The sequence below is a fragment of the Hemiscyllium ocellatum genome, chromosome 29, assembly GCF_020745735.1.
Source record: "Hemiscyllium ocellatum isolate sHemOce1 chromosome 29, sHemOce1.pat.X.cur, whole genome shotgun sequence".
Classification (NCBI taxonomy): Eukaryota; Metazoa; Chordata; class Chondrichthyes; order Orectolobiformes; family Hemiscylliidae; genus Hemiscyllium; species Hemiscyllium ocellatum.
Window position 1 is genome coordinate 47,871,608 of NC_083429.1, and position 23,222 is coordinate 47,894,829.

At 42.1% G+C, this 23,222-nt stretch overlaps 1 protein-coding gene across 8 annotated transcripts in view; it reads right to left on the minus strand.

Moving 5' to 3' along the window:
- Positions 1-23,222, minus strand: part of LOC132829613 (centrosomal protein of 164 kDa-like) — a 219,217-nt gene that overhangs the window by 139,948 nt on the left and 56,047 nt on the right. For all 8 annotated transcript variants that reach the window (XM_060846905.1, XM_060846907.1, XM_060846908.1 and 5 more), the window contains 2 exons: positions 12,288-12,399; positions 8,256-8,460 (listed from right to left, as the gene is read on the minus strand). In XM_060846905.1, coding sequence (XP_060702888.1) covers positions 8,256-8,460; positions 12,288-12,399 — 317 coding nt within the window. The remainder of the gene's footprint in view (positions 1-8,255; positions 8,461-12,287; positions 12,400-23,222) is intronic.

Sequence of the window (23,222 nt, forward strand, 5' to 3'; positions counted from 1 at the left end):
CTTAAAGTCATAATCTCTGCCTTGAATAGAACATCATTTTCCCAAGGCAGTAGGCTGATCATCAACAGTAAGCAGCACCAATTAACACAGTGAATGAGAAAGTAGAGGATGATGTGGATCATTGGGATTCCTCTTATGGTCTAATGTCTTATAGTTGCATATTGATTCCTCTTATGGTCTAATGTCAGTAGATTGCAGACCAACAGGTGGAAAAATATATTAAAATGGAAAAAAAAATTGAAAAAGAAATTCCCAGAAATGGAAAGGAAACTTCTGGTTCACTGGCTGCTTTTGATAAGTGAATGCCTTTGGTGCTCTCTCAGTTCTGCTTCACTCATTTTCCTCCCATAATAGTCACACACGATTCAAAATGTTGAGTGCAATGGAAGCAAAGGCACAGGATAGAAGAACATAATGGTACCCCAGTCAAAAGAACACTTCACTTTTGACAGTATCATACAAGTGGCTTCAAAATTTACTTATTTCAATAATCTATAAATAGATCACTGATTTTTAAAGTCAAGAGTGTGTTGCTGGAAAAGCACAGCAGGTCAGGTAGCATCCGAAGAGCAGGAGAATCGACACTTTGAGCAAAAGCCCTGCATCAGGAAAATCTCTTCTCCAGAATCTCCAGTCCTCACTTTTGCCTCACTGATTTTGGAAGTTAACAATGACACATCTATAACTACTGCCTCATGGAATAGATGTCTGAGCACAAAGCTATCACTGAATTAGCACTAAACTTGCAATCTCTCACCTAGAGGCAGTTCATTGGTAAGGGAAATATTGTACTGGTGTGAAAGAAATGCTGTTCTGAGAAAGGGCTGAGCACATGGCTAGAGCACAACAAGGGAACATTGGATACTGCCATTTGGTACCCAAAGTAGAAGGAAGGAGTTTCAGTCTTATGCACTAATGTTGACAAACCCGCAAGCTTCCCCTGGCATTTCATGCATGCACAGCAAAACAGTAAGAAAGACATTATTGTGAAGACCTGTGAAAATCAACCCCTCGCTTGGCCATGCAAAGAATTTTAAATAAGTACCATGCATTTAAAAGGATAGGTTACATCAAAACAATTTTAGATTAGATTACTTACAGTGTAGAACAGGCCCTTCGGCCCAACAAGTTCACACCGACCCGCCGAAGCGCAACCCACCCATACCCCTACATTTGCCCCTTACGTAACACTATGGGCAATTTAGCATGGCCAATTCACCTGACCCACACATCTTTGGACTGTGGGAGGAAACCGGAGCACCCAGAGGAAACCCACGCAGACACGGGGAGAACGTGCAAACTCCACACAGTCGGTCGCCTGAGTCGGGAATTGAACCCGGGTCTCAGGCGCTGTGAGGCAGCAGTGCTAACCACTGTGCCACCGTGCCACCCACAAATTTGAAGGGGACTTTTCTTCAATTGACTCAATATTTTTTAAGACATATCAGGAAGTACACAAAAATTAAAATAACCGTTCAACAGTTACAAACATAGGGTTTGGACTCTCACTGTTCACTACCAATTCTAAACGTAATCAGAAAATGAGAACTTCAGATCATGTGATTAATTACAGTACTGTATACAATGTACTTGCAATACCATAAACTATAACATTGCAATCTTTGAGGGTCCATATCTTATATTTCACATTTTTTTTCCCAATCAACCTGCTCAGAGATATTATACAGCTCTCAAGCAGGTAGAAATAGAAGTTGGGCCTCCCAGCCCAGGGTAGGAATGCTACCACTGTGCCACAAGGAATGCCTGCATTTTTAGATTGCAAACACAATTTTGTTTTGGTATGTTCACTTTTCTATGACATGAACAAGATTTGGGAAGTTGACAAAATAAGACTCGGAAGAACCTGTGTTTTAGTCTTGGTACTGCAGAGACAATTACTGTCTAACATTAGCCGAGCCTTTCCAGTACTTGGGAAATACAAGCAGCCAAATGAGAGCACCAGATTTACACAGATTACTGGCATTCAAAATCTAGGGTAATTCAGAATGCTTAAAGGAGTCTAATGTTGAGTAATCTTTATTACACTGATCTTTAGTCAAATTACTGGATTTAGTTCAAATTTAACCTGGCAATCCTATTGTGTAATCCCAGATTTATTTTACTGTTAATTGTGGCTATCAAATGGGCTAGGATTATTTTTAAAACATGAGAAATAACGATTGCGAACCCAAACACAAGAAGTTTCAACCTAATTCAGAAGAAGTGTAGAAGATCCAGCAATAATTAGGAGATGCTAGTCATTCAGACACTTGGTTGAGGAAATATTTGCTTCTTAGTCACATGGTACAGAATAAACTAGAAACAAAAACAAAATACAAGATGGCATCCTTCTTAAAGGTTTACATGGCCAATGTGATCATGGTAACTGCCAAAACGTAGCACTCTCCTGCCTTCAATCTGACATTAACTATTCGTGGAGAGGATGTAATTGCACCTGTGGTTGCTTGTCATCTATGTCAGTTAATATCAGTGGAATTGAAATTTATGTTAGTGCATAACTGAAGATCTTTGAACATAATCTTTACTCAGTGGGTTGAGAACTCATGGAATGCCCTGCCAGTAGCAGTGGTGGACTCTCCCTCTTTATGGTCATTCAAGCGGGCATTGGATAAGCATATGGAGGTTATTGGGCTAGTGTAGGTTAGGTAGGCTTTGGTCGGCGCAACATCGAGGGCCAAAGGGCCTGTGCTGCGCTGTATTTTTCTATGTTTCTAGAAAATCTGTCCAGTTACAATTCTAGTAAAAGATATACAACGTTTATCTTTCTGCACATTTCCACATTTCCCAAATTCTTTGTTTTAAAATTTAACAATTCTAGACTATGTATAGGCAGCAATTATCTTACTTACAGTTTCATCTACCTTTCCATTACTCTCTGCCTGATGCTCCTCAGTTTTAAGATTCCAATTAGTGCTATTGCATGCCTCTTGATCAAAATTCACAATAGAGTCTTCTTCCAAACCTCTTAATCCAGTTAGCACTGCTGCTCCAGAGGTTGGTCCTGTTTGAGGGCAGAACTGGGAGTTCAAAAAGGCTGCTTCTCCACACCCTGAACATTCAACTGTTTCATGCAGCTCATCTATATATCCTGCAACTCCAAGATCAACTCTAATAATTTCATCCTCACTATGTGAGGTGGCTAAAAGAATTGGATGAGGCTCATAATTATAAACATCTGAATGAAATCCATAATCAAAATCTTCACTTTGATTGTTACACAGATCAGGAGGTTGTCCTCCTTGTGTAATTTTCTGTGTGTTTTCAGGAAATCTTTTATTAACTTCATGGTTTGCTTTTACTTTTTTGAGAATTTCCTGGTAAAATCTCTGATCCTCTGAATAAGAATCATCCTCATACTCCTGGCAGACTGAGCTGTGAATCCAGCTGTTATAAGCAGTGGCATTTTTTTCTTTCAGGGATGCACGTGAAGATGACAAGCTGTCAAAATCTTTTCTTGAATTGTTCAAGTTCGGCTTGTTAAAGAGTTTACGAAGATCACAATCTACAGCAGCTATGGTGACTTTTTTCTCTGATTTAAAATCCTTATTCTGTTCAAGAATATCATACATACTGTGGTCAGCTTTCTGTGACATATGATTTGAGGAACTTGAAATAAAAGTGTTTATATCAACATTTTCAGTAACTAATTCTTCATTAACAAATTCACTCAAATTCGATTCAGGAATATTAATATTGTTCAGTGTTTTCATCCTAATGCCTTCTGTTTCATAAAGCCTTTTTATGGTTAAGACCTTGCTTAAGCAGTCAACTGAGTTAAGGTTGGTGTTTCCAGTTGCTAGATTCTCAAAGCTTTCGGTGGTTTGTCCATTTTGCATGACTTTGGTGTCTCGCAGCCAGGGCTCACTCATTACCCTATTAAATTTGCTCTGATCGGTTTGCACCTTAGTCATCAAGCATTCTTCAACACTGAATGTTGACATCTTTAAGTAGTCACTCTGCGGTGTATTGCAACATGAATTTTGTGTGTCACAAATTGGCAAGACAACAAGCCCCTCAATATAGCCTGCTGGCAAGTTTTCATTAACTTGGTTTTCTTCTACAATACTCTGTGGTATCTCATCAATTGGTTGTTTATTCTGAATTGAATTACTTTTCTGAAGATTTTCAATGGGTATTTGCTTGTTTTCTGTCTCACTGAATACAATTACCTGCTCCTCAAGTGCAAATGATATTTTTTTATTGTCAGGCTGCAGCGTTTCTGCAAATGTCTTACATTTTGTTGACTTCTTTGGTATGTTAGCTGGCTGTTTACTTATTGCATCTCCTAAGCTCATTCTATCCAAATTGGAGTCAGAGAAACTCCAGCACGTACCTGCCTCAGGACCTTTCCTGGTTTCTTCCGGCCTATCCAGATCACTGCGACTAGCTATAAGTCTTGAACTGAAAGAAACTGTTCTTCCTAGAATTTCCTCGAGGTCTGCAAATATTTTTTGATTATCATTTTCTCTTTTAAGAGGTTGTAGATTACTTGGGAAATTGACAGTTATAGACTTATCGACTAGTAATGGCTTCAAAGATGGTTGCAAGGGCCTGACCTCTTTCTGGTCTGTATCCTCAATCCTAATCTGAGTATCAGGCAAACACTCAAGACTTGCAAAATGGTGAAGAGGATCATGAGCTAGGTTACAATAAGATGAAGGAGGAAGTATTCCTGGTTCTAACTGGTTTCCCTAAACAAAGATAAAAAAAGGCTTGAAGATAATGTATAATTCAGCTAGGAGATAATTTAAATATTTCTTCTCCTAACTGCAAATTATGCTACATGTTGCTACTCAGTTTACAATTATGGAACTTTGTTGAAAGGCTAATTTCCTATTGTCCAATATTTTAGAAAAGTAAACAAACCTCTACATTGATAGCTATTAATGTATCTGCAACCCCAAACAAGTGGGATTTTTTTTCAAAAACCCGTTTATAACATCGGATAAAGTGGAGAAAGGCTGGACACATTGCAGTTAGCATTTTAGACTGGTTTAATTTTGCTATGCCATATTTTTTTCACATATCATATATTTTTCAAAAAACTGACAAAAGCATAGAAATAAAATACAAGCTGAGGTAATGAATAAAAAACTATTTTAAAAGATTTAAAATATAATAGTAGCCCTGTTCTGCTGTAAGATTATTTTTCACTTCACCATTTAGATCATTAGACCACAAGATTCAGGAGCAGAATGAGACCATTCATCCTATCAAGTCTGCTTTGCCATTTGATTGTAGCTGTTACGTTTCTCAGCTCCATTCTGCTGCCTTCTCCTTGTAACCCATGAACCTCTAACTAATGAATAACCTATCCGTTTCAAGACTTGGCCTCAACAGCAATGAGTTCCACAGATTCACCACCCTCTGGCTGAAGAAATTTCTCCTCATTTCAGTTCTGAAGGATTGTCCCTTCACCCTGAGGTTGTGTCTTTGGGTCATAGTCTCTCTACTAGTGGAAAGTAGGAGAGATGGAGAGTAGGCGGGACTTTCTCCACCTCCACTCTATCCAGGCAAGTCAGGATTCTTCAAGTTTCAATCAGGTCCCCTCTCATCTTTCTAAACTCCAAGTACAGAGCCAGAGTCCTCAACCATTCCTCATATGACTAGCCCTTCATTCCTGGGATCATTATTTGTCTTCTGGACCCCCTCAAAGACCAGCACTTCCATCCCAAACCACTCACAACATTCCAAATGTGCTCTGACCAGAGCTTTATACAGACTCAGCAGTACATCTCAGCGCTTGTATTTTCACACTTTCAAAAGGAATGCAATATTGTATTTGCATTCTTAATTGCTACATGAATCTAAGTGCATACCTTAATAAAATCTGAAACTAGGACTTTCAAGTCTCTTTAAACTTTAGATTTCTGAAGCCTTTCACCATTTAGAAAATAGTCTAAACCTCGATCTTTATCTAGTATTCCTATCAAAGTGCATAACCTTATAATTTCCAACATTGTATTCCATTTGCCACTTCTTTGCCCACTCTCCTCACCTGTCAAGTCTTTCTGCACTTGCCCATTTTCTCAAAACTATCTGTTCTCCCATATCTTTTTGTGTTACCTGTAAACCTAGCACAAATGCCCTCGGCTCCTTCATCCAAATCATTAAAGTATAACATGAATAGTTGTTGTCCCAACACTGACCTCTACAGAACTCTACTAGTCACCAGTTGCTATCCCCAAAAAGACTCCTTTACCCCCTGCCTTCTGGCAGTCAGCCAACACTGCAAGGTTCATCTTATATGGCTCCTTCTGGAAATCCAAAGAGATCATGATTGGTTCTCCTTTGTCTAACACGTTTGTTACTACCACAAAGAACTCTACTAGACTTATCAGGCATGACCTGCCCTCAATGCTGACTCAGCCCCACTTTACCAGACATATCCAAATATTCCACAATTTCATCTTTCATAATGGTTTCTGACATCTTACAAACAACCAAGGTGAGGTTAACCTGCCTATAATTTCTCATCTTCTGCCTCTCTCCCTTCTTAAAAAGCAAGACATTTGTCATTTTCCAGTCATCTGGGACCTTGACTCCAGCACTTCGTGAAAGATCACCATCGATGTCTCCACAATCTCCTCAACTATCTTCTTCAGAACCCTGGAGTGTGGTCCTGGTGATTTATTCATGGTCAGACCTGCCAGCTTCGCCAGCACGTTCTGCTTATGATCTACTTAGTCATAACAAACAGATCGGCAAATCGAAGCTTTAAAACTACAAATGTCCAATCAGACTAATCATTTATAGTTTAGAGAATGGGTTTAGTGTCAACATTTGCTCCTTAAATAACAAAGAGACATAGTATTTTAAAATCGAAGTTCTCACGTTCTTGACAGAGTTTAAAAAATTATAGAAAAACAAATTTTATTTCGGTAAAATAGAAGCGGAAGATACTGGAAAACGCAGCAGGTGAGGCAGCATTCATAAAGAGAAAAACAAAGTCAATATTTCAAATTAATGAAACCCGTCTTTCTGAGTTCTGATGAAAGGTCATTGATCCAAAACATTCATTAAACATCAACTCTTTCCATTTCTGCATAGATGTTGTCTGGCCTGCTGAGGTTTCTAGCATTTTCTGTTGAAAACATAGATGTGATTCTGCAGTCCTGTACTGAAGCAGAACACTGCTTGGAACAGAGTCAGGGTCACATGTGCAGTAATCCTATTTGCAGCTGTCTCTTGCTTTGTAGCTGCAGCTTTGCCATCTGAATGTAAAATCACCTTCATTCTTCTAAAAATCATCATATTTGCAAAGACGTAAAATTCAGCATCATAGTAATAACATTTTTAAAATATATATAATTATTTTAATAGTCATGCTAACTTGAAGGTGACAAAGACTCTCATAATCACTTAGACCTTTTTCTGTGATAAATAATTGGAACTTGAAATTACAATATTTGCAACTCGTATATCATATTTTGTCATTTTTCTCCTCTGAAAAACAACTAGGAGAAATAGGAATTGCAGTTCATACATGAATGAGTTACTTTGTGGAAAGCAATGTTTCATTCACTCTTAATGCTAATTAAATATGAACTGTGAATATTAATTGAGAAAAGTGGCAGTGCAAGACACCAAAGAAATGATTGCACTGAAGACTGAAGAGGATTTTCAAGTCTTTATTAAATTACTTTGATACCAAATACTTATTTTGCATAACTACAAATAAAATTTCAATTTAGAATGTCTTTGGTGCCTCAAACAGGAATTTTAAAAAAGCCATGTCTAATGGCTCTGTCCATTTATACATCAAATAGCTGAGATATAGCGAGAATACTTATATAGAAACATACGCAAGTTACAACAGAGAAACAGGCCATTCTGCCCAAATTCATCTACAGATGCACAAGTTTGATTGCACTACATGCTAAATTAACTCAGCTAGTGAGGCAATTCATCTAAATACCCTTAGGTTAGGGAACAAGTGGATTCAAGGCAATTTGACCAAGTTCCCAACCCAAATTTACTACAGAACACATTGTGAAAAGTATGCAATTGTGAATAACAAGTGAGCTTGGGACCCAGCAAAGAGCTTGTTGATGATCATTGTGGATAATGCTACTTCTACGAGATGACTACCAGCACCTATGGAACTGTACAGCAGCAAGAAGATCAATGTCTTTTAAGAGGGGAGAAATTAAAGGTGGAATTAAAACAGACAAGGAGGGAAAAAAAATACACAGCTGACATAACTAAATTTGGATTCAAGAATTAAGACTCACTGTGGCAGATTTAAGTTGGTCTTTTTCTTTCTTCTCTTTTTTTTCCTTCTTCTTTTTCTTTTCTTTCTTTTTGCTTCCACTCAGAGCTTGCAATTTCTCTCGCTCCAAAGAAACCAGATTTCGATATTGTTCATCACACGGATGATCCCAAGTTGACTGGCCCGATACAAAGTTAAAGTAATAAACATCTCCAGTGACATCTTGGCTGCCTCGGACAAGAGAAATTAATCATGCAAAAATGTATTTCTTTTAACCATTTCCAAAATCCATGATAATCTAGCTTTTCTGTGATAACATCATAGTTTGATACCATGCTGGTTATCATTGACACACAGAGAGCAGAGGTAGACAAAGGAACTCGTATTGAGAAGACAGCAACAAAATTTCAAGTTTAACCACAATGATTGGTTGAGTTATGATAGAGTAATGGATGTATTTTATTTTACCAAACACTTGTGTAAAGCTACAACCTAACCCAACTATTAAAAAACACCTGTGCTTCACATCTTCTTAGTTTTAGTTTGAATTTAGTCATGCTATTGAGGATAAGTTTGAAATGTTCTTGTACAATAAATAATCTTTGAGCAGGTGGAATGAGTGACACAGCGAAATGACCACGGTGCGGAAGGTTAAAGGAACATTTATCCTGTTTACCACAACTTAGGAGAAAACTGGATAAGTGTCTGGCAGGATAATAAATAAGTGTGTTGCTGGAAAAGCACAGCAGGTCATAGAGTTGTAGAGATGTACAGCACAGAAACAGACCCTTCAGTCCAACCTGTCCACGCCGACCAGATATCCCAACCCAATCTCGTCTCACCTGCAGCACCCAACCCATATCCCTCCAAACCCTTCCTATTCATATACCCATCCAAATGCCTGATTGCCAAATTCCTGATGAAGGGCTTATGCCTGAAACATCTATTCTCCTGCTCCTCGGATGCTGCCTGACCTGCTGTGCTTTCCCAACAACACACTCTTGACTCTGATCTCCAGCATCTGCAATCCTCACTTTCTCCCAAGATAATAAATAAGCCAACATGGAGAAAGTGAAAGAAATGGTAAGAGTAGCTGGCTCAAGCTGAAGAGCTCACAATGGGTCAAAGAGCTCCCTTCATTCTCTGCAGCAATTTCTACCATTTTATCAAACCAAATAAATTGCTACTGCTATTTTTATATAGAAAACTGGTGAGATGTAATTTTTAATACTGTGTTCAGTTCTGAGCGTTCCATTTTCAGAAAGGCTAGAATGGATGTATAACAATGATTTTTCAGGGTTATTGGAATGAACGGACTTGGCCACAATGAAAGATCAGGTAAATTACTTCCACACTGGCAAAAGGATGGGTCAGAGTGTGGAGACAACAACGTTGCAATTAATCTGCAGATCAGTTTGGATGCAACTTGCCCGTTGAGAGTGCTTTATGCATAAAATTAACTCCAGTTGAGAAAAGGTTTGGAACAAGTATAATGTGCGAGTAAACTTGATCACCTAAACAGACCGTCCTTGCTCGTATGCAAAACAGGAGAGAAAAATATATCTTTAATGATAACGTATTAAAAATTTAGGCTAATTCAAACACAACATTTTTAGAAGTTAATCCACAGATGAAATTTAAATTTTAGATCCATTTTTAATGTCACTTAAGATCAATTCATCACAATATAAATTACTATACTCTGGATCAAATTTTAAGAGGAATATGACTTTATTAACTGATTTTATGCAGGCTGCACTGAACTTTAAAATGGTGCATTTATGACTAAACAAACAGTCTATTCTATACTGAAACTTATAATTAAGCAATAAATGTCAGGAGCCCAGAGTATACAAAGGAATAAATGGCTCCTGTGTGCTTCCTGGCACTTAATCATCAGGCAGCAGCTGGTTTTATTTTTTGCCAGGTGAACACTAGGCTGCCAACATTTATTGCTGATTGGTTCATTTGAATTTTTAGAGGATGTGCATTTTTAATTTATTAGTTAAAATGGAAGCGTTATGAAGCTACTGTGTAACATCAATACAGTTGTTTACATAAAACCAACTTGGATACTCTCACCAATTCCTCCCACCCAACTACTTTCCCTCGTTTGCAATTCTTTTCTCTACAGCTTCCTGCGCTGTTTTCAATGGTGTTGAACTTGTGCAGCTATGCAAACAGCATCATTTTATTAGGATCCAATAAAACAAAAGCTAAACAAGAATGAAGTTACGTATATTGCACTGATACTATTTCCAAGATGTGATAGCTACACTAATGTGTACTAGGTTGGAAAGTTAATATTGTATGAATAAAGCACCGTCAGTTCAAATACCATAATCCTGCTTTATGTGAAATAACTCTCCTTTGTCTTTTGCATGTAAACACTCATGATTTTTATGCAAGAACACAGTGCATATCTGAGTAGTACAGCCAGACACATTGCACAAGTCTGAATATACCAGAATTTGCCATTCTGTCATTAATCTACAAAGTATTAAAAAGGGATTTATGTTCTCAAACATGAATGTCTGAATCCTTGAGCAGGAATTAATGGGTAAAAGGAAATACCCATTCGTAAAGAACAGCTGTCTTTACAGCGTTTATATGTGCAACATTTTTCTTCAGATACTGCAGGAAGATGGAAAAATAACTAACGTGTTTTAGGTAATGAGTCTAAGTAGCCAAAATGCCCAGGCACATGTCCATCAACACTGTGGACATGTGTTGCAGCAGCAGTTACCTGGCTTCTGGGCCAGAAGGTTTAGCTTCAAGTCCCGCCTTAAGACACGATGACCACAGAGATTTTTAGAAGATGGTCTAGGTACATTACATAAAATCAGGATCAGTACTATTCTTACATATGGGCAATAGGATGCAATTCAACCGTTAAGCTGTTCCACTATTGGATCACATTATGGATGATTTGTACCTCAACTTAACTAGCCCATCCTTGATAACTTCAGTGTCCAGAGCTTTTGTAAGGAAGCGGGTTTTTTTTTGATTGGAAGGAGATGGCAGCAGCAAACAAACAGTTCCAGACTTCTAAGGCACAAAATAGCTTCCAAATAGTGCTCCTGAATAGTTGAGATCTAATTTTAAAACTTCACTAATTTACTTGAAATATCATTCACCAGAGAAAATGGCTTCTCCATGCCTACCCTACTAGTTCCTTTACCTTCTATAATACTAGATGATCTGCTCTGCCATTGAAGACGAAAGGAATATACTTCAAACTTCTGTAAGTTTTTAAACCCTACTGTATAAACTGTCCAGAACTGAATGTAGTACCCAAATGCATCTGACCAAGGCCTAACACAACTGAAGCATAATTTCTTTCCCATTCAGTTATAACCACTTAAGATAAAAGCCAATATTCCATCAGCCTTTTCTACACACACTTCACCTTCCGGGGATTTGTGTTCACTGATACCCAAATCCCTTCACTCCTGTCCAGTTCTTAGTCTGTCATCATTAAAGGTTGTTAGAATGTGAAATGTTGTGTTCTTGATGTAAAATCAACTGAGATGTTTAGCTACTTACTTAGGAAGGATGTTAAAAGAATTGGAGAAAGTAAGTGTTGGAGAGGAGGGATTAAATAAAAAAAAAGAATTGTCACAGATTTCAAAGTAGGTGAGCAAGCCTTAGTGGTCAACCAGATTCTTCTTCATTCCACATGACAGAGGCAGCAGGATTTGGACTTACAAATATTATATGCAATTGGGATATTACCAGAAAGGTCTGAAAATTCTACATGTGTAGGAGAGAGATTGTAATCTCTAGGCATATTCATCAGTGTGGTAGTAAGCTACAGTAAAAAACAACCTTCATTTCACTACCATATAAATACACTTCAACAACTCAAACTATTATCACAATCAGTGACAGACATGTAACTATCAATAATACATAATCCAAAATTCCCTCATTTGACAACACCCAAGTTTGGAAGGACTCAACGCATGATAATATTGTTGTATATTTTTCACTTCCATATTATTATATTTTCTTAAATTGTTTTGAAAACTTAAATGGTCTGCTGTCAACTTACCAGGGTTTCCATTCTTGGGGCAAAGGTGCTACAATGCCTTCTCTTGCTAACCACATAAGCTCTGGCTCATTTTCAGGATCAATTCCTATCTCACGAGCATACTCCTGGATTTCTGAAGAAGATTAAACAAGTTAAACAATTCTTTGTAATCATTTAAATATTAAGTAACAATTTTAATAATTCCTTCTACTGTGGTTTGAAGAGCTCAGGGGCGAAACATTAAAGAAGCAAGGTGTTCTTCGGACTGGAAGTTTGTGGAGAGAAGCTACCTCTAAATTAATCAGAAAATAATAATCGAATTTAACACACTGGTTTCTTACAAATCCAGACAGCATACCATCTTGTAAGAAATATTGGAAATGGAGACACTAACAGGCTTAAGTCATGTCATTTCAATCCTTTCATAGAATCCCTACAATTTGGCAGTGGGTCATTCAACCCATTGAGTTCACACAGATCCTCTGAACAGCATCCCACCCAGACCCATCCTGCTACCCTATCCCTATAATCCTGCATTTCCTAGCTGACACATCCCTGGACACTATGGGCAATTTAGCATGGCCAATGCACCAAACCTGCACATTTCTGGGCTGTGGGAGGAAACCGGAGCACCTAAAGGAAACCCATGCAGACACAGGGTACTCCACACAGACAGCTGCCTGAGAGGGGAATTGCCCCCAAGTCCCTGGCACTGTGAGGCAGCAGTGCTAACTACTGAGGCATGGTGTTGTTCTTCTTTTGCTTCTATATTCTCTCTAAGCTTTATGACTGAACCCAGTGGTACATACTGGATAAGAAAGAAAGAGCTTAGGGCGGCACGGTGGCACAGTGGTTGGGCGGCACAGTGGCACAGTGGTTAGCACTGCTGCCTCACAGCGCCAGAGACACGGGTTCAATTCCCGACTCGGGCGACTGACTGTGTGGAGTTTGCACATTCTCCCCGTGTCTGCGTGGGTTTCCTCCGGGTGCTCCGGTTTCCTCCCACAGTCCAAAGATGTGCGGGTCAGGTGAATTGGCTATGCTAAATTGCCTGTAGTGTTAGGTAAAGGGGTAAATGTAGGGGTATGAGTGGGTTGCGCTTCGGCGGGTCGGTGTGGACTTGTTGGGCCGAAGGGCCTGTTTCCACACTGTAAGTCTAATCTAATCTAAATATGAATTTTCAAATTTGTGCTCAGATATCAGATCGGCCACAATTTATCTACAGAACCAGAATTTTCCTCTGCTTCAAGTTGAAAATATCTCATTGTATTGAAAGATGTAAACTATAAAGCACATTCTGGTTGAAACGCATCAACTAAAGATTCACACTGTGAACCACAAAAGCAGCCACTACATTTCTGAGCATGGCAAATCAACGCATGCACACTAAACAGTCACCATCAGTCAAAGTTAGCTATCTCATGCTTGGAGAGATCTATCTATTGTCTGCTGCATTATTGGTTGTGTCATCTTTATGTAGAAGAGAACTCATAATTCATCTCCCGCAGCTACAAGCCACAGATTCATTGTGACATTAATCTGTTGCAAAAAGCTGATGAAATAAAATTAGGATTGTGAAAATTTAAATTGAAAGGTCCCAAGTATTAAGCCACAAATTTCAACCCAACTTTTTCCAGAGATTGTGCCAAAGGACTCAAAGTATTATTGTTACTATTTCCATAAAAAGACTTCTCAAAACTCCGCTCTTTGATAATGTCTTTGGCTACCAGTTCGAAACCTCAACTGCTCAGAGCCTAATTACTTAGCTATACTGATCACATAAGGGACAGAGAGTATAAATAATAGTTTTTGTAAAACTTTGTAATTTTAATATATATACAGAAGTATATTAGAATTAGAAGTAAAGAACCCAAATAATATTGTTGGTAAATATATTGTGTAGTTATGTCAAAGACATGCAGATCAGAGGGCTTCAAATGTAAACCTTAGTTTTCATTGAGTTAAATGAATGATTCTAGTCAGTAAGAGTGAAGACAATAAAACTACCCCAACCCATCCCAAAGAATTGAAAACACAATCACAGGATTCCCACTGCAGTTCCTGAAAAGTACTTGTGTGATCATCAAGTGAGAACAATAGCAGATAGTCCCACTGTCTGTGGTGTCAATGTGCTTCATGGCTCCTAGCATAAATCTGGAGAAAGACAGATATTCAACTACTGTTGTGCACATGTAACAAGTTCAGCAGGTAACAGGAAATCAAATGAAATGTTGGCTTTTATTTCAAAGGGAATTCAATAAAATACACAAGGAAGTCTTGCTAAAACTATACAAGGCAAAGGTCAGACCACACCTGGAATATTGTGAACAGGTTTGGTCCCCTTATTCAAGACAAGACATAGTACTGACATTGGGGCAGTGCAGTGAAGGTTCATAACACTGATCTTGGAGAAATGTTCTTATTCCATTACTCATTGGACTTTTGAAGAATTAGATGCAATATAAATGAAACATGTGAAATTCTTAGAAGCTTGACAGAGTAGATATGGAGAGGCTGCTTCTCCTTGTGAAAGTGAGGACTGCAGATGCTGAAGATCAGAGTCGAGAGTGTGGTGCTGGAAAAGCACAGCAGGTCAGGCAGCATCCGAGGAGCAGGAGAATCAACATTTCAGGCAAAGGTCCTAGAGTTTACAACCAAACAAAATATCTCAGAGTCACCCATTCAAGTCAGAGATGAAGAGGATTTTTTTTTCTGAGGGTAGGGAATCTGTAGAATTCTTTACTGCGGAGGGGGTTCAACGCTGGACCATGAAGAATATTCAAGGCTGAGACAGGGATTTTTAATCAGTAAGGGAATCAAGGAAAAGACAGGAAAGTGAGTCTGAGGATTATCAGATCAACCATGTTCCCACTGGATGGTGCAGCAGACATGATGGACGAAATTCTCCTCCTAAACCTGTGGTCTTAAACTATTCACTTGCTTTCAAAAGGAAAAAAAAGAGGGAAAATAAGAGTTAATCATGAAGCACGATTATACTGTTGTCCGAAATACTGTGGATAGGATATGCAAAGTTTCAATAAGACGTACAGATTTTAAAAATTGGTTACATTGAGACGAAAGATTTGGCTAACCAATCAACTACATCATGCTGAAGTGAATAATCTATAACTGGATAAAGGCAGTTCTAGAGTAACTAAAAACAAATTGGACAATGCTGCCCTCTACTGCAAATGTCCCTGTACTACAAAATACTGGAAGGCAAGAACATTGAAAGGCACATCAACCATTTCTTCAACCATAAGTGAACCAGTTGGTGTACTGATCAGTTACATAGTTGGTGAGCCTTGTATCCATGAAATGGACACAAAGGGTAGAATCTTCTCAGAGAGGAGAAAGTGAGGTCTGCAGATGCTGGAGATTAGAGCTGAAAATGTGTTGCTTGAAAAGCGCAGCAGGTCAGGCAGTATCCAAGGAACAGGAAATTCGACTTCATGGGCTTATGCCCAAAACGTCGAATTTCCTGTTTCTTGGATGCTGCCTGACCTGCTGTGCTTTTCCAGCAACACATTTTCAGCAGTAGAATCTTCTCAGCCCACACAGAACTTTAGGAAGGGCGGGTATGAGTGCTTAACTGGGTTGGACAGCAAAGTCCTGCTCCCTGATGATAGTTTAAAGTTTGGATATCGAGTTCTCATAACCTTGTCAGTAGGGTAGTCTCTTCATGGTTGGGAACCTGTTTTATATTCTTTAGCGCATCACAAACAATCATCAACATCCCTGCCCACTGGAAATACTCTCACAGGTGCAATGTTGTTTGGCAGAAATGAGAAAAACATGTTCACAAACCTGACTATACATTAGGCATTTACCTGGCAGAGTTAGATTAGATTACTTACAGTGTGGAAACAGGCCCTTCGGCCCAACAAGTCCACACCGACCTGCCGAAGTGCAACCCACCCATACCCCTACATTTACCCCTTACCTAACACTACGGGCAATTTAGCATGGCCAATTCACCTGACCCGCACATCTTTGGACTGTGGGAGAAAACCGGAGCACCCGGAGGAAACCCACGCAGACACGGGGAGAATGTGCAAACTTCACACAGTCTTGGCTTCTCTCTCCAAGCTCCACCTAGTTCAACCTTCTTGAGTAATTTCAAACCTTCCCAAATAAGACATTTTTTTGCTCAAACACTTAATGCAAGGGGAAAGTCTCAAAAGAGTCAAAACGTTGGCCCAAGCAAGGTAACCAGCTTGGCTGATGCCTGCCCCAGGCAGGTTTGCTGATAAGCAGGACACAAACCAAACAGTTAGGATTCAGGGGCATTAGGTAGAAAGCAATGGTAGGGAACAGAATGTAAAGGGCGTTGTTGTGGGAGGCACTGAGATGATCCTGGGGATCAGACAGCGGAAGCTGAGAAGCAGACAGGAGAGTCAGAGTGAGGGGGAAAGGGGGACAGGACAGGAGGGTCAGAGTGAGGGGGAAAGGGGGACAGGACAGGAGGGTCAGAGTGAGGGGGAAAGGGGGACAGGGCAGGAGGGTCAGAGTGAGGGGGAAAGGGGGACAGGACAGGAGGGTAGAGAGTGAGGGGGAAAGGGGGACCGACAGGACAGGAGGGTCAGAGTGAGGGGGAAAGGGGGACAGGACAGGAGGGTCAGAGTGAGGGGGAAAGGGGGACAGGACAGGAGGGCCAGAGAGAGGGGGAAAGGGGGACAGGACAGGAGGGTCAGAGAGAGGGGGAAAGGGGGACGGACAGGACAGGAGGGTCAGAGAGAGGGGGAAAGGGGGACAGGACAGCAGGGTCAGAGTGAGGGGGAAAGGGGGACAGGACAGCAGGGTCAGAGTGAGGGGGAAAGGGGGGACAGGACAGGACAGGACAGGACAGGACAGGAGGGTCAGAGTGAAGGGGAAAGGGAGACAGACAGGAGGGTCAGACAGGACAGGAGGGTCAGAGTGAGGGGGAAATGGGGACGGACAGGAGGGTCAGAGAGAGGGGGAAAGGGGGACAGGACAGGAGGGTCAGAGAGAGGGGGAAAGGGGGACAGGACAGGACAGGAGGGTCAGAGTGAGGGGGAAAGGGGGACAGACAGGACAGGAGGGTCAGAGTGAGGGGGAAAGGAGGACAGGACAGCAGGGTCAGAGTGAGGGGGAAAGGGGGACAGGACAGGAGGGTCAGAGTGAGGGGGGAAAGGGAGACAGACAGGAGGGTCAGACAGGACAGGAGGGTCAGAGTGAGGGGGAAAGGGGGACAGACAGGAGGGTCAGAGTGAAGGGGAAAGGGGGACAGACAGGAGGGTCAGACAGGACAGGAGGGTCAGAGTGAGGGGGAAAGGGGGACAGACAGGAGGGTCAGAGTGAAGGGGAAAGGGGGACAGACAGGAGGGTCAGAGAGAGGGGGAAAGGGGGACAGGACAGGACAGGACAGGAGGGTCAGAGTGAGGGGGAAAGGGGGACAGGACAAGACAGGAGGGTCAGAGTGAGGGGGAAAGAGGGACAGGACAGGAGGGTCAGAGTGAGGGGGAAAGGGGGACAGGACAGGAGGGTCAGAGTGAAGGGGAAAGGGGGACAGACAGGAGGGTCAGAGAGAGGGGGAAAGGGGGACAGGACAAGACAGGACAGGAGGGTCAGAGTGAGGGGGAAAGGGGGACAGGACAAGACAGGAGGGTCAGAGTGAGGGGGAAAGAGGGACAGGACAGGAGGGTCAGAGTGAGGGGGAAAGGGGGACAGGACAAGACAGGAGGGTCAGAGTGAGGGGGAAAGAGGGACAGGACAGGAGGGTCAGAGTGAGGGGGATAGGGGGACAGACAGGAGGGTCAGAGTGAGGGGGAAAGGGGGACAGGACAGGAGGGTCAGAGTGAGGGGGATAGGGGGACAGACAGGAGGGTCAGAGTGAGGGGGATAGGGGGACAGACAGGAGGGTCAGAGTGAGGGGGAAATGGGGGCAGGACAGGACAGGAGGGTCAGAGTGAGGGGGAAAGGGGGACGGGACAAGACAGGAGGGTCAGAGTGAGGGGGAAAGGGGGACAGGACAAGACAGGAGGGTCAGAGTGAGGGGGAAAGGGGGACAGGACAGGAGGGTCAGAGTGAGGGGGAAAGGGGGACAGGACAGGAGGGTCAGAGTGAGGGGGAAAGGGGGACAGGACAAGACAGGAGGGTCAGAGTGAGGGGGAAAGGGGGACAGGACAGGAGGGTCAGAGTGAGGGGGAAAGGGGGACAGGACAGGAGGGTCAGAGTGAGGGGGAAAGGGGGACAAGACAGGAGGGTCAGAGTGAGGGGGAAAGGGGGACAGGACAGGAGGGTAGAGAGTGAGGGGGAAAGGGGGACAGGACAGGACACGAGGTTCAGAGTGAGGGGGAAAGGGGGACAGGACACGAGGTTCAGAGTGAGGGGGAAAGGGGGACAGGACAGGAGGGTCAGAGAGAGGGGGAAAGGGGGACAGGACAGGAGGGTCAGAGTGAGGGGGAAAGAGGGACAGGACAGGACAGGACAGGAGGGTCAGAGTGAGGGGGAAAGGGGGACAGGACAGGAGGGTCAGAGTGAGGGGGAAAGGGGGACAGGACAGGAGGGTCAGAGTGAGGGGGAAAGGGGGACAAGACAGGAGGGTCAGAGTGATGGGGAAAGGGGGACAGGACAGGACAGGACAGGAGGGTCAGAGTGAGGGGGAAAGGGGGACAGGACAGGAGGGTCAGAGTGAGGGGGAAAGGGGGACAGGACAGGAGGGTCAGAGTGAGGGGGAAAGGGGGACAAGACAGGACAGGAGGGTCAGAGTGAGGGGGAAAGAGGGACAGGACAGGACAGGACAGGACAGGAGGGTAAAGAGTGAGGGGGATAGGGGGACAAGGAAGCACTGCATATTTAGCCTGGGGCAATTAAGTCAATTTGGTGAAATCAATAGGTGACAGTGTCAGGTTAAGCCTGAGGATCTGAATGGGGGCAGGATTTAAAGAGGAGCTGGAGTACTTCAGGAAATAATGAAAGGGTCAACAGTCACAGAAGGAGGTGAAAGAACGACAGATAGGAAACCAGAGTAAATGGAATAAGACATCTGCAGTCATGTGGGAGAAACGTATACTGCAGAAGAGGAGGGTAGAGGGTGATGACAGGACATTACTACGTCCTATGATTCAATTAACTGAGAAGAAGGGCACCAAATACTTAATCAGCAGAGATGGTAGTGTTGTTGAGGGAGCTTGAGTGGTTTGCAGGGTGGTCTAGCCTGGAAGAAATCATTTCGGAGCACTCACAGGCCTGTGTTACTGCAAGTGAAGGACATAGCCATGATACTGTTATACAGGCTGTGTATTCCAAGATTGTAAAGCTATATTACAGGGGATAATGAAGATCACCAGGAATCAAACTGAGCTCATTGGCACATTCATGAAAAGCTACGTAAAGATAAAGTCTACAAAGGTCCTGCAAGTGGCAGAACAATGGGGAGAACAGTCGTGGGTTATGCTGACGTGCCTGACCAGTTCGAGGTAGTGTATGGAGCAGCCTGATAAGGACCCAACAAGTAGCTTGACTATGTCAAGATCTCAAATGGAAAACAGAAATCTCATTTCCTGACTGAGTTATAGTCATATAGCACAGAAACAAACCCTTCCGTCCGACCAGTCCCAACTAATTCCAACTAAACTAGTCCCACCCGCCTGCTCTTGGTCCACATCCCGCCAAATGTTTCATATTCATGTGGTTATCTAATTGTCTTTTAAATGATGTAACTGGACCCACATCCATCACTTCCTTTGGAAGTTCATTCCACACATGAGCCATTCTAAAAAAAAAAATTGCCTGTCACGTATTATTTAAATGTTTCTCCTCTCACCTGAAAATTATGCTGTCTAGTCTTGAAATGCCCCCACTCTAGGGAAGACACCTGCCATTCAGCCTCAGGGGGTGGTAAATCGGGTCCAAGTCTATCAACAAACACATTGACTTGGACTTGATTCACCAAAAAAAAACAGAAAATGACATCACCATAGGAAATGACATCACCAGCCCAAAGAAACCCAAACATATAAATAGAAAGCAGGAATCATCAGCAGTGCTTTGTCCGGAGGCTCAATGAAGATGTTACCTAGTAGGGTGATGAAATGTCTGAAAATGAACCCTTCCAGCTCAGTGAATAAACCTACATCCAGAACCCCAACCTGAGCTACAAATCTTTTCAAAACTCACTAACTCAGTGAAAAGAGCTTGAGCCTATCCAGCCTCTCCTTGCAACTCAAATATCAATATCAAAAAGGTGTTTAAGTATATATAAATCAAGATTTTGATAATTCTTCAAAGGTCAGTACTTTCTTACCAAAGTTTGGGCAACTTAGCATTGCTGCAGTTAGGTGGAAGGAGGAGATGAAGATGGGATGCTCAGGGCCAGAGCATGAGACTCAAAGAGCTGCAGCTGCAGACAAGGAAGCAGAGCCTGAAGACGGGAACCAACGAGTAGTTTCCACTTGTCAGGGAATCTCAAACTAGGTTCTGCAGTTACAGAATACAGGAATACTGCAAAGGAATTTCCTATCCCAGAGGAAATGGATAGGAAATGGCTGCAATTCTCTAGTCAAAGATTTGCTCAGGTTAAATCAATGCAAATATTTAAAGAAAAGCTTGGGTACTTGTGTCAAGTATCATGTCATACAGAAGGTTGATACTAATGCATCCAAAATGACTTCAGTGTAATTTAATCTTTCATCTTAATATCACCTCAGCAACAGCAGGTGAGTTGAGGGATCTGGCTGAGTGCTTTGTTGGATTGCTTGAGATGAGGTCTACAAGGAGCTGGAAAGAAAATGGAACTGAGGCGTTATAGGCAAAAGTGAGGACTGCAGACGCTGGAAACCAGAGTTTAGGTCAGAGTGGTGTTGGAAAAGTACAGCAGGTCAGGCAGCATCCGAGGAGCAGGAAAATCAACGTTTTGGACAAAAGCCCTTCATCAGGATGAAGGGCTTTTGCCCGAAATGTCGATTTTCCTGCTCCTCGGATGCTGCCTGACCTGCTGTGCTTTTCCAGCACCACTCTGATCTAAACTCTAAGAAGTTATAGCCTTATTGACTGGCAGAGCAAGCTTGAAGGGCCCAATGACCCACTCTAGTTCCTACTTCTTATGTTTTTCATATGGAAATCAGGAGAAGATGGAGCAGCTACTGATATTCTAAGATGAGGAGAAAGGAAATCTGATGGAAATGCTGAGGAAGTAGTCACTGGTGATGTCGATGATGTTGAAAATGCCAGGGCAGACAAGCCTAAAAGAACCTGACATTTCTGATCCTGATTGTGATTTTACATTAATGTATGCAATAATTCGAACTATAAACCAAATATAGTGCAGAGGCAATTTATACCCTCCAGGAGCTACTCACTTTATACCTGCGAGTGGTTAAGTTATTTTGTCATTAGTTGTAAATTAATTTTGCACCAATAATCTCCTGTTCAACATCATGGCCAGAGTATCAGTATCAAGTTATGCAGGGTTACATTGTAACTGTGCTTATATCACTCGGTGTGAAAGGCAGATGCATCTGTTAAAGAGATGAAGAAGGACTCAACTGTGCTGAGTGACCACTGACATCCAAATATCTAGCTTAGGTTTCCACTTTCTATTGTTATGTACCTCTCAAGTGAAATAATTCCACAAACGCCGGTTTCCCATCACTAAATCCTTGTTCACATGTGGAGAGGCCTTGACACTGATCCAGTTCCCTCAGAGCCAGGTCTCAGACTAAACAACCTTCAATTCTCCAGCTTATATCTGTCAGCCAGGGCTCCCTGATTGGGGCTGTTAATCTGGTTCAATCATGGTACCCTTACTCTGAGGTCCACCTGGCTGACCTCATTACAGTTACTACATCCTCCCCCTCAGAGTCTGAGGACATAGACTGGTTCTTTTTTTGTAGCTCCTCTTGAAGGTGTTTTAACACCAGGTCAGGTTCCTCCAACTCTGTCTTTGATATGGACAGTAGCTCCCCTCTTGCGGGAGTGTCTCAGAAGAAATTCATTCTCCTTTTCAGGCAGAAAAGGCTTCAAGGATACATCCACCATGTCTCAAATTCTAAGGTTTCTTCAGCACTGGACAGACAGGGAGAACACATGAGTTCTGGAACAATCAGAAAGGCAGCATTTGGGAGTTTGCAGCTTTCATGTGGTCCACATGCTTATTCAGGACCATTGCACCTACCCAAATTTTATAAGTCACTGGACCGGACTTTGTGTTGACCATACCTCTTACCCATACAGGGCCAATCCCATGGCTCCTATACCAAACTTTGTTCCCTGAAGTGAACTCTCTCTCTCTTGCTTAGCAGTCTTGTGTCCAGCAATGGCATTCCTGATGTCATTTCACCCTTTTCCCCCCATGTCCAGGAAGATCAGATTTAATTTGATATGGAGTCTTGTCTCCATTAGCAACCTTGCTGGAGTTACCCCTGCAGTTGAATGAGGGGTGGTCCTATACTCAGATAGGAACAAGGATAGTTTGGTATCTGTTGAAGCTGTACATTATTTCTTTAATCTTGCCTTCAAAGTTTAGACTATTCTTTGTGCCAGACCATTGTATGATGGATGAAATGGAGCTGTCCTTACATACATTTGACTTTATGAAATACTCAAATTCCGTGCTGGTAAACTTTATCTGTGACTAACACTACTGCGACTCAGTAGATTGTAAAAAAATGTGCATAGATTTTCTATCGTTGGCTCAGTGTTTGATGAATGGACTCTACGTATGTTCAGCCACTTTGAGGGAACATTCACAGTGACTAAGAACATTAAGCCCATGAAAGGACCTGCATTGTTGACATGTAACCAAGTCCAGGGTTTACCTGGCCTTTCCCGCAAATGTGGGGGAGCTGCTGGTGGTAACATCTGTCCTTGTTGGCACTCTAGGCACTGCCCTACCAATGCAGCTACGTCCTGGCCACCAGACAGAACTTGGTACCAACATCTTCATTTTGGGAACCCTGATGGAATTCAGCCAGTATCTAGCAGTGACCTTGG